Source organism: Cheilinus undulatus, linkage group 8, assembly GCF_018320785.1.
Source record: "Cheilinus undulatus linkage group 8, ASM1832078v1, whole genome shotgun sequence".
Lineage (NCBI taxonomy): Eukaryota > Metazoa > Chordata > Actinopteri > Labriformes > Labridae > Cheilinus > Cheilinus undulatus.
In genome coordinates, this window is record NC_054872.1 from 41,997,272 (window position 1) to 42,013,541 (window position 16,270).

Sequence of the window (16,270 nt, forward strand, 5' to 3'; positions counted from 1 at the left end):
TGCATGCATACACTTCATATTACTCCATTACTGAGAGAAAATGCAAATTTCAACTATTTTCTCAATTTTTTCAATGATGATGGGAAAACCAGCACTCCAAGATAATGAGATAATAAATCGAGAGCTTGAGAGAACAACTGAAATTTACATGATCTTAATGCGCCAAAATAAAGTTAAATAAAATACACTGATGCATGTCTGTTTAGGGCTTCCATGCATCATAGACCTTTTACTTAAATCTTTTCTCAGGCATTAAAAGCAGCTCCACAGCCAACTTTTGGGTGCCACCGGTTAAGCACCAGTGCTCTTAAACTGCTCAAATGATTTAAGGATTTGTGGCCCATTTGTGGGCCTTTGGCTGGGGTGCTCCGTTAGAAATCACTGGATTTCTATAACTGATCTGCAAACAGCAGAAATGTGCTGCTAACACCTGAAGCTATCAGCTCTGAAAATCAAGTGTCCATTTTTCAACAGTATGTTCCTTAAAAATTATACTTGCCCATACACTTTATTTTTTACTTAATCATTCCATAGATTTAATAAATTATTAATTAGTTAGATTATTTCAAAGGGCTACTTTGCAACCGACTCTTGTCTTTCCAGCTGACACCACACAAGCATTAATGTCTCACTACAGTCTAATGATGCACACTGGGACTGACTTGGTGTAAGAATTTAAAACTTTGATAAGTTATGGGTAAAAATTTAAACTTTCAATATATTTTTTGCAAAAGCAACAAGATTCCTCGACATCGCCACATTAAGTAGCTTCTTGCTTTTTGCTGCCCAAACCTGCAGGCAATCACCTACACAGTATCTGAGTAACACTTATAAATCAGCAACCTCAAATTGCCATTTGGACTGTTTTTATTTGCACTATGATGGATTTGATCATCCTTTATGCACCTGTCTTGTGATACAGGTGCTAGCTTTAGTATTTTTCAGTACAACTGATGACTGAAATAAGGAGACTGAATGGAGAGACTGAATATTACTATTGTCATATTATTTTATGCATGGCCACCAGGGCCATTTTTCTGCATCACTAACATGCAAATATTTATCATTTTAAAATACTTCTATTTGTTAAAAAGTCACAGAATCAAAGAAAATGCAACAGTTTTAAAAAAAATGTTGAACCTTGTGTATCCATTAAACCTTATTTAGTGTATTATTGCATGGATTTAAATAAATGGCAATTTTAAATGCAAGTCCAACTTCTTTTTTGGGCATGAATGTTCAGTAAATTCTAATACTGTGCATTTATGCCGTCTTGATTTCAGAATTTAAAACTTTTATAAGGTGCTAGTTAAAATAAATTATATAAATTCTTGTTTCATTACAGGAGGAACAAATACAGAATCCTCAAACACCTACAACTGAGTCATTTCTTCTTTTAATTACCAGAATTATTGCATACTATCTAAGCTGCACAAAGACATTTCATTTATGTTTTATTTTTACATATTGAGTATATTTTTTCACTTTAATTTCTTTCTTGTTTTCAAATTGTTCTGAATATTAAAGTTCTAGAAGTGTTTAATTTCAATTAAAGCATGAGATGCAAATATTGTAAACTCAGAGTAACCATGATTAATTAGCATTTCAGTATCAATCATAACAATTCTGATTTTTACTCTAGTTGAAAAGTCCTACTTTAGTGCACACAGCTTGACGCTCCTGCATAATAATAGTGACACCAAGGGGCAGAAAAAGTCCCAGCACTAGTATTATCTGGTCATGTAGAAGAGCCTTTTCTTGTTTTAAGTACTCATAAAGTGGTAGATAACATGTTAAATCTGGCTCATGTAAAGTAACAGCATCACAAGGTTTAGTACCCATGAAAAGGATGTTTTATGTCTCATCGTCACTCAGATTGTTGACTTTAAAAAGTAACAAACTTCTACATTAAAATTGTCGATTCCTTTGAGCCTAAAAACAAAATAAGGTGAACTTTTCTTCTGGTTGGCTCTTTATTGCACCGCTGTAGGCTTTCCTCTAAAAGTAGCTGTCAACATCTCTAGGTAAAAGCAAAATTACAGATCTTAGAACAACTGGACACAAAATCCTCGTCAATTAGGGCTCCTGCAATTTCACCCCTGGCCAAAACAAGTCCACTGAAGTGACCTGAGCGACCCTGTTATTTTGCTGTATAACTGCCACAGACTAAATAGGTGATGTACTACTCACACATGTAAAACAATCCAACCTTTTAAGTTTAGGACAAGTCTGTGCACTCCACCTCATCACCCTTGACGACTTGACGTCTTTTCCCCGCTTCATCATAACAGCACCTGGAATTCTGACACGTAAATCTCATGAGCAGAGACAGTCTGCGGGTCCCCGGGCAGAACGGTCCTGCTTATTGCTTTCTCTCACAGCCGCGACCTTGCCTCTCGCCCCCTTAGGCCCGGCTCTAATGGGTGAGCAGGGGTCATAAAGTGGTTGTGTTACTGTTTTCCTTTTTCCAAACCAGTGACACCAGTTGTTCACCCTCCTCACCAGAGCCTTTTGTGAGGCCTGACAGGCTGTCAATTCCAGGCGGAGGATGATTGTAGAAGACGACACGCACTACCTTGAGGTGACACCGCATTCCTCTGCAGGCCTGTCTTTATGAGCTAACAATAACTTTGAATAGCTCTGCAGCAAAGCATTAAAAGTTTGCCTTGGCTTTGTGGTTGGTGTTTGGTCTCTGCTTTTTTCTGGATATTTCTCTTAAAGGACATCAGATTAATCACTCAGATGAATAATAATTTTGGTAAAGGATCTTTGTTTTTAAGACTCCCACTCAGTTTTCCTTACATAAATATGTTGTTTAACGCTTTTACATGCTTGAGCAAGGATTTTTGAGTCATTAGGGTTGAGGGTAGGACAAGAAGACCTTCACAGGGACTCTCTTACAACCCCGGGACGAAAATAGACGCCCACCCACATTCATGCACAGTCAAGAGTGCGTCATACTGACAACAAGCACAAATGACCGTACATTTTGTACTTCTCTCTTTGGTTTTGTTCAGCCAATCACTGAAAAGCTGAAAAAATATTAAATCACAAATGAACCAGTAATTTACTGAAACTTTCATCAGACTCAACTCCAAAGATGAGTGCTTTTCTACTTTTACATTGTACAGCCTGATGAAAAAAATGATTTCTATGCAGTGCAAGCTTAAAAACTAATGTGTGGTTCATTTTCTCACAGGCTGGTTTTTCTAATGTGTTGTTTTAAATCTAGTTTGGTTGTTTCCTTTTTAGTGGTGAAATATGTATGGTCATGGGGAGGGTTTCATGTTTGACCTGAAGGAGACTAATGAAGACATCTTGTATTCATCGGCTAAATGGCACGTTCACTTCTTATTGTTTGTCACATACTGCCCTCTTGTGTTCAGCATGTGGAATTGAAAGTATCTACAGAATCTTGGATGACTTTGACTTGGATGAATAAGAACCTTCACAGAAATCGTGCCTAATGGGAAATGCAACCTAGAGAGAGAGTCTGCACTGTGCAAAAAGAATGTATACAAGTGGTGAAAGTTACTCATCATAAACCTATATTTTAGAAACTCAAACTTCATTGATTCCTCTGATGCAGTCTGAAAAAATCATTTCCAGTAGTTATTTGTTGAATTATTTAAGAAAGATTTTTACTTTTTTTTTTTCAAACTGTTCTTCATGGGTTTAATATTTTCTCTCATTTTTCCCCTCTACCAAGTCTTTTTTTTTTTTAAATATCATTTATCCTTCATTGAGATCAGGATTGTGGGTCAGAATAGGCAAAAAAGACATGGCCTGCAAAAAAATATGAAAATTTGCTTTATACTTTTTAGCATACAGCAACTGATATGCATGTTTGGGGACAAAGTTAATCTTTTGGGCCTTCTAAATAGTATAAATATTTTCGCTAGCAGGGTGAAAGGTCTCTGTTAATTTCAGTCTTGGGTCAAATAAAAGGTTAGCCTGTCTTGTAAACACACTCAGATAAGGACAGTTGACAAAGTCCATGACAGGGATTGGAGAGGGGAAGTAACATGCAGTAGAGTGTTAAGGGTTGGATTCACATCCAGGCTGCTCATTTCAAGGACTAGTAAACATGGGGTGTACAGCATAACTTCAGGCTTCTTGGTGACACACGTAGATCTAAGTTTTGCATTAAAGTAGACTCTAAAAGATGCAAACTTACCTTTCAGATGAAGGAGAGAATTTTTTAACTGCATATAAAAGTACTGCCTGGCTGTTGAAATGCAGTTCATTGTGAAACTGGGTGTTAAATCGTTTAATTGTGCAGAATGTACATCTTAAACCCACTTCTGACTCAATGTTTGTATCCATATTTTATTGTCATTGAATCACTACATAACACCCTTTTTGTACTGAAATCTGTAACAGTTGTCACTTCAACTGAGCAAGGCAAGCATAAATTAATGAGATTAAAAATAGCTCTGAAGCAAAGTCATTGTCTCCTTTGTAATTTGAAAAAGATCAATAAAGTTGTATTGTTCATTTCTCCCCAACAGCATCACCTGCAGTCTTTAAAGTTCAGTCAAAATACTGCTTCTACTCCCGTCCGCCCTTCAGCTTTTCTTCCACTGTGTGATCTCCCCTCGAGCCTCCCATGCAGGGCGGACTCTTGGCCAGTGTGGGGTTACTCCCCCACTGCTCAGGAGTCTTTGCCTGGATGGCAAGTGCATGAACACAGGTACTCAACTCCTCCTTCAGAGCTTCATTTACCAAACGGTGGCGCTTTATTAACGGCAGACCATCGAACTGGGAGCTGACAACCAAGACACGGAAATGGGATTCTGAACCAGGTGGCACGGCGTGCATGTGGCTTTCATTGTGTACCTCTAAGTGGTCCGGCTGGAGCATGTTGGTCAGTTTGGTTCTAATGGCTCTTTCAACAGGCCGGCTCGGATCTGGATCCATGTTTGGTCTGAAGTGGGCCAAAGGTCGGCTTAAGGCAGGAAGGGTAGAGGTGGGTCGAGCACAGCGGAGGACAGAGGAAAGCATCGGAGGATGTGGCAGGAGACCACCTCTGATATATAGGAATAGACAGAAAAGTTAATAAAATGTTCTAAACTTGACTACCACATGTGTTGAGACAATGCAAACACTGTTGTTTTGATTAGAAATATTATCAAAAAATTGTAAAAATAACATACATTTTGCAGGTAATCTCCTGCCTTAAATGATCAAATACATCAGTAATGTTTTGACATCTAAAATTTTGATAACTGAAATCAAGACATAACTTAATATTAAGGTTTACATTTAAGGCTTACATTTTTGTTGTTATAGTACTTAAAAAGGTATGAATACTGTATGATTTTTACTGGTATCTTAACCAAATCTCAATACATGCCACATGATTCATTATGATATTATTCCATGTCAAGCTTTGAGCTGTAATAATTCATTCCTAAAAATACTTTTTGGACTTTTGACATTTTAGTCACAATTTATTGCGTTGCATCAAAATTATATTGCATGTTAATATAGGGGACATACAATCTTATTCATTCAAAACATTTTTAAAGAAGCCCAGAGTTATAGCAATGCTCCTCTACTGTACTGCAGGAACTTGAGCGGATGTATTGATACAGTGTCAACGGAGTGAGGTCCGTGAACGGAGTTTTAAGGTACAGCCGATGTGTCATGAATTGGACTTTTGATGCAGATGTACTGTCTCTGGAGATAACCAAACAAAAATAACAGCTTCTAAACCAGCCCTTGTCAGAGCATTCAGACGAACAGGGGGCCACTGTAACTGCCTTGAATCACGTAGAGTCTAATACATCGCGTAAAATAACTGTTAAGAGTTGGTAAAACAACTTCAAATCACATAAAAGAACGTTACTGTGACGGTTGTGCTGTTAAATAACCAGGTTACTGGCTAGTTAGCTGTTAGCTTTCATTGTAACCATCACGTTTTATAGAAGGACAAAAAACAGTGTTAGCGTCTCTGTACATTAAGCTTTATAAAATATAACACACACCTTAGTGTAATAGTAAAAGATTATTAATTACTCGGTATGGAAAGTACATTTTCCTAAAAACGTAGCTCACCTTGTAGCTGAAGTCAGTTGTCCACAGTATACACAAGGAGCACATGCGCAGTGTTGAGTAAGGATCTGTTTATAATAAAAACTGCAGTTATTTAATCGGCATTATAACAGTAGTAGACTTTCAACAATCTTTTCTAAATCCCTTTTTATCATGTTTTGTGTTCGGTTTAAGATAGCGCCCGCCTTACATCGGTTATCATGATATTAGGTATTGTTTAGTTACACATTTTAAACGTAACTCAGTGGAGGATTCAGTCCTGGTTGCTAGGAGACCATCCATCTCTGCATCGCTGCATTTAATGTAGTGTCACTCAATCAGCATAGAGAACGCACTCTCCTGGCTTTCACACAGTTAGATGTATCTCAGACAATGCCTAAATAAAAAATAACAGCAAATTGTTTTCCAGTAGGTCTACAAAGATTTATGTATATTACATTCTTTAAGAGAACCCTGCAGATGAAGAAATGTTGAGTTTAGTGTTTTTTTTATGAATGTTGTACAAGGAAACCCAGTAGATTTCAACATTTTGAGAAAGGTTGTTCTTCTTTCTATAGAGAGTTATCCTTTAAGACGTATTAACTGTAACCCCACTGTACTTTAAGTATAGAAGGCAATATAAAGAATTAGCTAGTGTAATGTGCACCAAGGTAAGTACAATTTGGGGATAAAAAATTGACAGCTGAAATTAAAAAATAACAAAACCAGAAATCTAGACATATATATGCATAAGTTTAAGGCATATAGGGCACTAATGATTCATCACAGGGTCTGATGTATCACAACTTGGGCTGGAGGTAGGCAGATGGAAGGGCAGAGAGTCAAACTAAACACGTGGACTCAAATGTCTGCCACTTAGCAGCCAAAGCGAAGCTCGAGAGCATTTTTTTCCCCAGTCAATAATAAACCTGGAGCCGGCTGCTGGTTCTTGGGTCCTGGGGGCATCCACAGCACAACCAGAGGCTCGTGGTAGCCCTACTACCTACCCACCTGGACAGCACCCTAGACCATGTTTTTGTCAGTACATCCACCCCTTATTCTGCCTAAAGGTGTGGAATTTGTTTTTTATCCCCAACAGATCATTATTCCATGCACCTTGTAATGCAAGGACATCCAGCGCACTACAGGGGTTGTGTCAACCTGTTGCTCTCAGCAGAACTCACTCACCATTACACGTCTTACTTCAGCCACAATTTCTTGCTCAAACATGCCGAAAAGCTCTGCTTAGTACTGTAAGTAAAATATACTAAAACCATATTATGTACATTCAGGGCTTGACATTAACTTTTTTGCTCACTGGCCACTGTGGTTACTTGTTTTTGAAAAGTTACTAGCCACTGGGCATTCCCACTGGCCACAGTTGTGTTGATGGGAAACTATGTGTGACATGCAAAATTGGGTATGTCTGGCATGAGATGAAACACATGCTCTGTTTCCTTCTTTAATGGATACTAAGTTTATACTAATATTAAAACACTGACTTTTAATTAATTTTATTCAAAAATCAGAAATGCAGCTGGTTTCATCTAATTCTCAGACAAATATCCACCAGAGAATGCTGAGGTTGTGACACTAATAAATTCCACTGGCCAAAGTGGCTAGTTGAAGTCAATTGGGTACCTGCCACAGCTGAAATCCACCTGCATTTGGCTAGTTGGCCAGTGAAATGTCAAGCCCTGTGTACAGTCATTATAAACCAGTTCAAACAGGCTTATGTTTTGTGTTAAACTGATTAAATCAGGCATAACTATTTACATTAGTATTATTAAAGCTACATAATTGTTCCTTTTGCTGAACTAACATGTATCGTGTCATACTGTATCATACATCATATCGTGAAATAAATGTGCAATAATATTTATAGATATAAAGACACGACAAAGAAAGTCTTTTCATAATTTTCCACTTGTTTATTCTTCATGGTTCTTTGTTATCCATTGTGATTCCAAAGGGTCAGACGCACAGCAGAGTGCAAACCCGATCAAAAATCAACAATGAGAAAATATAAGAAAAAATCTCACACACCTTTAAACAGAACTGATGTTGTCACATTTAGGCTAACTATGATTCATAACCAGTATTTAACATTGATGTATTTACTTAGATTTCATCCTCATTTTTTACAAAATACACAAAATCAAAGACAACATACATCATTGTTCATTTACACTTCTTTTTTATATAACTTTTTTATATATTCATGGTTCCACAAACAGTTTCTATACTTACAAACAATCAACTACAGTTTCTACAGCACAGTACAATGACAAAGGTGATAAATTCTTTGTTACATTTAATTAATGGCAATGCAATCTTATTGACAAAAGCCTCAAGACTCAGGGTTGTTTTAGAGAGTACACACAAATGTTAGCTGTTAAGTCCTGTGTCATTATTAAGCCAACACTCAGCATTTTAGAGGACAAGGCCAGCATAAAGTCATGTGCTCCCATTCCCAATAGCTTCAAAGAAGAGAACAGGAGACAAATACCCAAACACTTATTGCTTTGTTAACTTTTTGCACTCACAATTGACTGTTGCTCAGGCAACAAGTTAATTATACAAAAAACCCTGTAACATAAGCTAAGATATGTATCTACCAGACAATTTAGACTTAGAAGGAGCCTGAACTGAGTCACTGAGACAGGTTAGCGCTTTAATGGCAATCCATTTCAAACAAATACAAGTTATCTTGACATCGTTGTTCTTAATTTCATGGGTGATACAGGACAACATACGAAGAATAGGACTGCTGATGCTTAGCTTTTTTTGTTTGTACAGTTAATGTGCGTTTTACATACTATCAGTGTGCTTTGAAAAGGGAATTTGGGCTGATTTTCCTCTCTCATGTGCTGGCCGTTTAGGCTAATGAAGCCAGAGTTTCATGCAAAATAAGATAGGGTTTCAGGTGACCTGTGAAAGTCCTAAAAATGATTCCACTTCTTGTTTTGCATGATTCATTGAAAGAGACCGACTCTCACTGCAAATTTCCAGGGGTCCAAAGCTTTGAAGAGCTATCTCATTAGTTACATTATAAGTACTTTTATTTACATATTTTCATATCTATAACAGAGAACTGATGGTGTAATGTGTAAACTCAGGCCATACAAAATATTTGGCAATAATTAATGAGAGATGGCACACTCATAGATAATGGATTGGATGTCAAATTTGGGACATAAAATCAGTGAGAGGGATCGAAATCCAAGGGGGCAGGTCGTCAAAGCTCAAAGCACCTAATGTTCACCCATGTTGACAATCTTGGTTGATTTTGGTCTTTGTGCTCTTGCTAAACACCTTGTTATTTTTATACCTCTATAGCAAGGCTGCATCAGATTGTGTCTTGAAGCACTCAAGGCATTCACAATTGTGCATGTACGACAGTACATTTAGTGCAATGGGTCTTCTATTTATTCTTGAGTCTGTGTATGGCTGCTATCCTACAAAAATGGCAGTCTTGATGAGAACTTTTGTTGTTTTTTGTGTTTTAACATGTAATTGTGAACGCATCACGTTTGCTTCTCTAGTTCAGGGGGAATGTTGTCATTTTTGCCAACTCGCTGTGCTTTTACCAATGTGGGATGTATGACAGGCAGCCCTTGGCAGTGAGTTCTCTACGGTGAATCTCATGTTATATCTAGCTACATTTGTATAATATAATAATATGATAAAGCACAAGTAAACACAAGGTCCAGTGCACTCCAAAGCCATACCCCATGAGCAGAATCATCATTAAGACTGCAATAAATCACTACTGTTCCAGTACATACACATCTCACGTTTAGGAAATTGGAAGGAGGACAACTCTGCTGCTAGTTTAAATTTTTGGTGCAAACACCCTCCTGATGCTACTCTCTGCAGGTGATGCTTGTCCTTTTTTATCACATCATATTCATTTGTCAATCTAAGACAGCTAGCCCACAACCATTCACAAACCAGAAAAGGTTTTGCCGAATGTAAAATGCTAGAAGACATAAATAAAAATAATCCCAATATTGCACAGAGGTTCAATATTGCACCAAGAAGCACACTCACATTAATATAAACATTCAGTTCACACAAAGAATCTGATTATAGTTTATCTGTCATCTCTTACACACCGAACACAGTTCGTGCCTGCACTTTACGTCCACTTATTATGTTTTATAAGAGTGATTTGTGTTACTATTTTACTTTGGGTGAATGTTTACTGCAACCTACAGCAGAAAAAAAGCACTGTGCTGTATTTTGTGGGTAGGAAATGTCAAAATATTACACAAAATTAAGCCATGGGAGGGTTTCAAAAAATGTAACTTACATGTTGTTTTCTCAATTTCCATAAATTTACATACATACTTTATGACATGCATAACACCCTCCAAACATGTTTTATAAGAGGCAAACGTACTGTAAGTCTAGGGGAGGTACTAAAAAGGCATTTCATACAAAGGGATACACAGGATGATTGAAAAATGGTGACTGTGAGTTTTTTTAACATTTTCATCAAGTCAAGAAAATGTTGAGGGACATTCACACTGGCAAATGGTTGTGCTTCGAATGTACATTTGAACAAACGGCTTCATCTTTGTGATGAAATGGCGATTATGACACAAGATTGAAAACATGAAATGGGAAACGTATGACTTGAATGTCTCATGGCGTGATCAGAAACAATGTTTTAAAGGGAGAAAAAGAGCCTCGATTGATCTCCTCGCCACATTTTAACAACAACAAAAGCAAACCTGGAATGTTCTATAATCTATAAAATGGCAGTTAGTCTGTACACCAACACAAGACCTTTAGGAGAGAAAAAATGAGGAGAGGTCTTTGTTAAAGAGAAAGCCAAGAGAGTTGAGTCTTGGTTTTACCCCGAAAAAGTCAAAAATGCTTCAAATCAAGGCAGAGAATGTCGCATTTTTGATTCTATGTCCAACAATGGCAAAGTACTCAAGACTTGACAGGTGAGTTGAATTTGCTCAGGAGGATGGAGGTGACTACAGAGAACTCCGAAACAATGGCTAGTGGTCATTTCTATGAGTCTATTTCCATGGCTCATCATCAAGAACCCCCGTCCCCTGACCTCCAACCCCAGCTGGATGAATCAAATCGAAATTTTATATTGAAATGCTGCTCTCTGATTGACTTTTGCCTCTTACTTGACAACTACTCAAGAGCAGTAATTCTACCTAAGCTCAAGGTATTTTTCAAGGAATCTTATGATGGGACCTATCAAGATCTACAGCTAATCTGTGTCGCTCCTCTGTGTTGTCTTGAAGCATGAGCACTTACGTAACTCTATCAACGTGAAGGAGGGGTTAGAGGGTAGGATTTTAAGGGCTCTTGAGCTCTTCATTCACAGTGTGGCGAAAAACTCTTCCGCTCCCCTGGAAAGTTGGTGGCGCCACACTATTGCAGCACCTGACCCCGGGTCTCTGGTAGTTTAAGGGCCAGAAAACTGCCTGCCGCCAGCGCCCCCGAGGCAAAGAGGATGGGCACGGCCTTGGTGATACCAACAAACGAGGTGAAGATGCTTATGCCTAAAACAGCCGCTAATTTACAGAGGGCGTTGAGGAAGCCGAAGGCGGTGGTTCTGGGAAAGAGAAAGACAATGAAGAGTAGAGTTAACAATTCCGTCTGTTGTTTGATCACTTATTTAAAGAAATCAAAACAAGCAAAGAAAAAACAGTAGAAAAGTATACAATGCATATAAAAAGTATTCACCCCCTTGGATGTTTAACCCTTTTTTGATTTTATAAGTCTTTTCTTAAGCTGTGGCTCTTCTATATTTTGCTACATTCATTTTACCCTCTACCTTCACAAGCCTTCCAGGGCCCACTGCCAAGAAGTATCTCCACAGCATGATGCTGCGACCATCGAGCTTCACAGTGGGGATGGTGTGTTTGTGGTGATGTGCAGTATTTAGTGTCCACCAAACATAGCGTCTTGTCTGATGGCCAAAAAGGTCCATTTTGGTTTCATCAGACCAAAGAACTTTCTTCCACTTGACCATGGACTCTCTCACATGCCTTTTTGATGAACTCTAGTCCAGATTTAATCTGAGGTTTCTTCAACAGTGGATTTCTCTTTGCCACTCTCCCTGGTGAAGAACCAGGCCAACAGTTGTTGTATGCAGAGTCTTTCCCATCTCAGCTGCTGAAGCTTGTACCTCCTTCAGAGTAGTCATAGGTGTCTTGGTGGTCTCTCTCTCTTGTCTCCTTCTTGCACGGTCACTCAGTTTGTGAGGACAGTCTGAACTAGGCCATTTCTTGATGAAGAATTTAACTGACCTCTGAGGGATCTTCGGTGCCTTGGAATGTTTTTGCATCCATCCCCTGATTTATACTTTTTAATAACCCTTTATCTTGCTTTCTTCTTAGAGCGTTCTTTTGTCTTAATGGTGTAATGGTAGTCAGGAATACTGATTAACCAGTGACTGGACCTTCCAGACACAGGTGTCTTTATACTACAATCACTTGAGACACATTCACTGCATTCAGGTGATCCCCATTTCACTAATTGTGCGGCTAGTGTGTGACTGCTGTCACTTATTTTTCCTTACAAATTTTATTAAATTGACATTACTTTGAAGAAAACAATTTTCAATTTGACAGTAAAGAGGTTGCTTTTTTTGTTTGCTAATTTTTTTATAAATTATATTGACCATGATTGATTTAAAATAAGTAATAGAAGGGTTAAACATCTAAGGAGTGAATACTTTATGTAGGCACTGTATGAGATACAGCCAATTTCTATATTACAATGTTACAGTTTCATTTAGAAGAAACTTCTGTCAGCATCTGACAGTAAGTACAACTAGGACTGACCCATTTGAGAAAATAATCAATTTCCAATTTTTCACCCAATATTGCAATTGCAACTTAAAATGCAATTATCTTTTAAGTTCCTCATCTTCTGTATTTTGAAACTAATACAAGCAAAACATTTTTCTACATCATACAAAAATACAATATTACATAGATTAAAAATAGACTGTTTTGTTAGGAATAAATTAGATGATGCATATATCAATATGAATTACATATTTTTATTCATCTACTTCAATCACAGGTGTAAATCAATTGATTTGTTTATCTAACAGCCTTGCAAGCAGTTGTCATGATGACATAAAAAAGCTACAATAATTATTAAAAATTAGCTAAATTATTAAAAAATATTGAAAATAAGCTAAAATTAAATATTCACTTGAGGTCTTGTAGGATATTTAGGATATGTGAGACAAAGTGTTTTGGCATCAAACAAAGCAGCAGTTTTACAACAGATTCTTCCCCTTTTCAACCCTTATTTTTGAATATTCCCATTGATGTATAAAATCTCATTTTCAATGGATGCACATAAACACTCTGTTACTCCGTCCAGATATATTTTCACTGACCAACACTAAGAATATTTGAGTCCTGAATAAGGAGCCACTGGTGTGGAATGGCAGAATTTATCACTGTTTATGTTACACCTTGAAATCAATTATAACTCAGTGTAATGAAATGTCTGATTTTTACAGCTTGTGTAAGCTGTAGGGGATTTATACAACCACAAGGTGGAGCAACATGCTACGGAAGGGATATTCAAATGCTGCTGTCTAACGTAATTCAGAGTGCCAACACAAAAGAAAAGCTCCTGCTTTGGTTCTTCTTTCTTTTTGTTGACTAGTATTTAAAATGACACATTTAAAGACAAAACAAATGACTTGTAAGAGAGGTGAGCATGAGGAAATAAGACAAGATCCTTCTAAAACCATTAGGTGGCAACAAGGCTGCTGGATGCTTTGCATCACATGGACGACCAATGATTTCACCCCACAATGTCATCCATCCCTGTAAGCCAGCCAATCACTGATGGGCAGGTCTTATGACGGCATTTAACACGTCATTCAGTTCAACTGCTTGTGTCTACACGGTGTCAGGGAGATTTCAGGGCATGCCTTTATTTCCTACCTCTTGTCAGAGGGGTAGAGCTCCACCGTCAGCACATCCAGGGCGTTCCAGGAAGCGATGCTGATTCCCCCAAACAGGCAAAGCAGAGCAATCATGGCCGACTCGCTGTTGCCAAAGGACAGGAAGAAACAGCTGACGCAAGAGATCACACTGGAGCCCGCTGGAGAAGAATAATGGGGAAAAGAAAGGTAAAGAATGAATAGTGATGCTTTAAGAAAGGAGGAAATCCTTCATTGATTCATTATTGTTCAGGGAAAAGTTAGACAAGAAAGAATTTGATCCAATCAGTGCTCTGTGCAGATCATTTACCACTGTGTATTTTGATATTTGTGACAATGTGTGTAAAAAAACTAGGGCTAAAATTGAGGCTGCTAAATAGCACATTAAAATCAGCCTCTTTTCATATTTCTTGCATGCAAATCATCTGCTCTAAATGACCTCTCTCATGCAAAAGTTATCTAGCAGCTTAATCATGACAAATCTTCCCTTGCAACTGAGGGTCTGCTATTTCCTGCCAATGCCTCTCTTGTTTACATCTTATTCACAGGCATAACAGGCCGTTTCCATGGCGATTTCAGACGCTATCTAACAGTTTGCCCAAACACAACAGAGAAAAAAATGGCTCATGGCTCTGCTTTCACTGTGCAATTGTGTGTGATCAAAACATCAAACATGACAGAGATTCATCTGACCAGCAGGGAGCTGCTGATCAGGCCATGATCAACAATCATGTTCCCCATTACACAGCAAACTAATGACGTGCAATCAGGCTGAAATTTGGCCTGTCTTCAGGATTGGTTAGCTAATAAAAACAGGTCTAAATCAGCCTGAAACCACAGAACAGCAACAAATTAAGTTAAGAGTCAGAGAAGACATATGTCACATTTGTCACCCTGCAGACAAGGCCAAGCTTAACAGCATCTTTTTAGTTTAGGCCTTTTCCCCCCATGGTGATACACCCAGAGACCACCAGTGGTTTTCAGGCCCTTGACACATCCACAGCAAAACCACGGGCATATGGCAACCCTTCTCCCTGCCTGTATGGTACCATAGGCAATGCTTACATGCCAGATCTACCCCTTACTCGGCCCTAAAGGTGTCAACTTTGTTATTTTTTCAACAGATTATTTTCCCATGCCCCTGCTAACATGCAAGGACATCCAGAGTACAACCAGAATTGTGCAAATCCTTCTTCCTTCCACTGCCCTCTGGTGACTTACTTGCCATTACAAGTCTTATTTCAATATGCCATAAAGTTATGCACAATACTGTACCTACAGTATACCTTCAGTTTTTACCACACAATTTCTCAACTATTTTACAATTTTAACTCCCTTTTATCCTACTTTTCGTATATGCTAAGGTGAGTAATTTATTTTCTTTTTTTCTTGTCAAACTCTGTGTTAAAGCCCAAATGCTACTATAACAAATCATTACAACATCAGTATTTTAAAGGCATATTTTCAACTCTGAAAGTAAGCTGGATGACATGAACGAACTAAATAAATCCTGTCATCCCATCAGTCAATTTCATGCCACCACAGACCGATGCAAATTCTTCAAATTTCTATCAAATGAGTTGTCTAAAGCTGTTCAAAAACACCAGCATCTGAGCTTCCCATTTTGAGTGAGGGTTCAAAGGAAAATATCTACCATGCAAATATGCTTTATGGAGTTTTATGCTCACATTACCTAGCATCCTCAGCCGTCCAATCTTGTCCATGAGCAGCGCAGAGACTATATTCCCTGGCAACACAGCTAAGGTGCCCAGGAAACTGACGAAGTAGACCATGTAGGCATTGTTTTCATCGCTGACGTCGCTGAGTACACAGCCTTCTTTATTGTGTAGGAACGTACTGTTGATGAGTCTGCAATTGACCAACCTATACTTGAAGAGATCTGGGGAGAAAAGAGAAGGAAGGAGAAAGGAAGAGAACACAGAAATATAGAATTTGTTAGAAAGATTTGATTATTGCAATTAACTTTTAAACAGCAAGGGGAGAAAAGACGGTGATCCACCAGTTAGAGGAGAGTTTTAACATATCTTATCAGAATAATTACTACTATGCAGGCAATAAAACTTGAAAATTTCTTGTGTGCCCAGCTGCATATCAATGGCTGAAACACGAAACTAAACAGAACTTGTTGTTTTCTTACAGAATGCTTTTTTTTCTATACAAAATACAATGTTTTTTGGACAATATAACTATATTTTGTGTGATCAATACTATAAGCAGCCTCCCTTATTCTCCTGCAGATAGAGGGTTTTGCACTTTGGCCAACGA

At 38.0% G+C, this 16,270-nt stretch overlaps 2 protein-coding genes across 2 annotated transcripts in view; both read right to left on the reverse strand.

Annotated features, from left to right (window-relative positions):
- Positions 1 to 4,309: 4,309 nt before the first annotated feature.
- On the reverse strand, positions 4,310 to 6,125 carry bola1 (bolA family member 1). Its single transcript, XM_041793948.1, has 2 exons — positions 6,061 to 6,125; positions 4,310 to 5,029 (listed from the first exon to the last, which is right to left on the reverse strand). The coding sequence occupies exon 2, from the start codon at positions 5,002 to 5,004 to the stop codon at positions 4,552 to 4,554; it is 453 nt and encodes a 150-aa protein (XP_041649882.1). The 5' UTR covers positions 5,005 to 5,029; positions 6,061 to 6,125; the 3' UTR covers positions 4,310 to 4,551.
- Positions 6,126 to 7,963: 1,838 nt separating this feature from the next.
- The window catches only part of sv2a (synaptic vesicle glycoprotein 2A), an 85,001-nt gene continuing 76,694 nt past the window's right edge, over positions 7,964 to 16,270 (reverse strand). The window contains exons 11-13 of the mRNA XM_041792470.1: positions 15,678 to 15,884; positions 13,986 to 14,145; positions 7,964 to 11,623 (exon numbers count right to left, since the gene is read on the reverse strand). Coding sequence (XP_041648404.1) covers positions 11,440 to 11,623; positions 13,986 to 14,145; positions 15,678 to 15,884 — 551 coding nt within the window. The 3' untranslated portion in view covers positions 7,964 to 11,439. The remainder of the gene's footprint in view (positions 11,624 to 13,985; positions 14,146 to 15,677; positions 15,885 to 16,270) is intronic.

Coding starts and splice junctions, on each gene's coding strand:
- bola1 (XM_041793948.1), bottom strand. CDS start 5,004: ATGCTTTCCTCTGTCCTCCGCTGTGCTCGACCCACCTCTACCCTTCCT.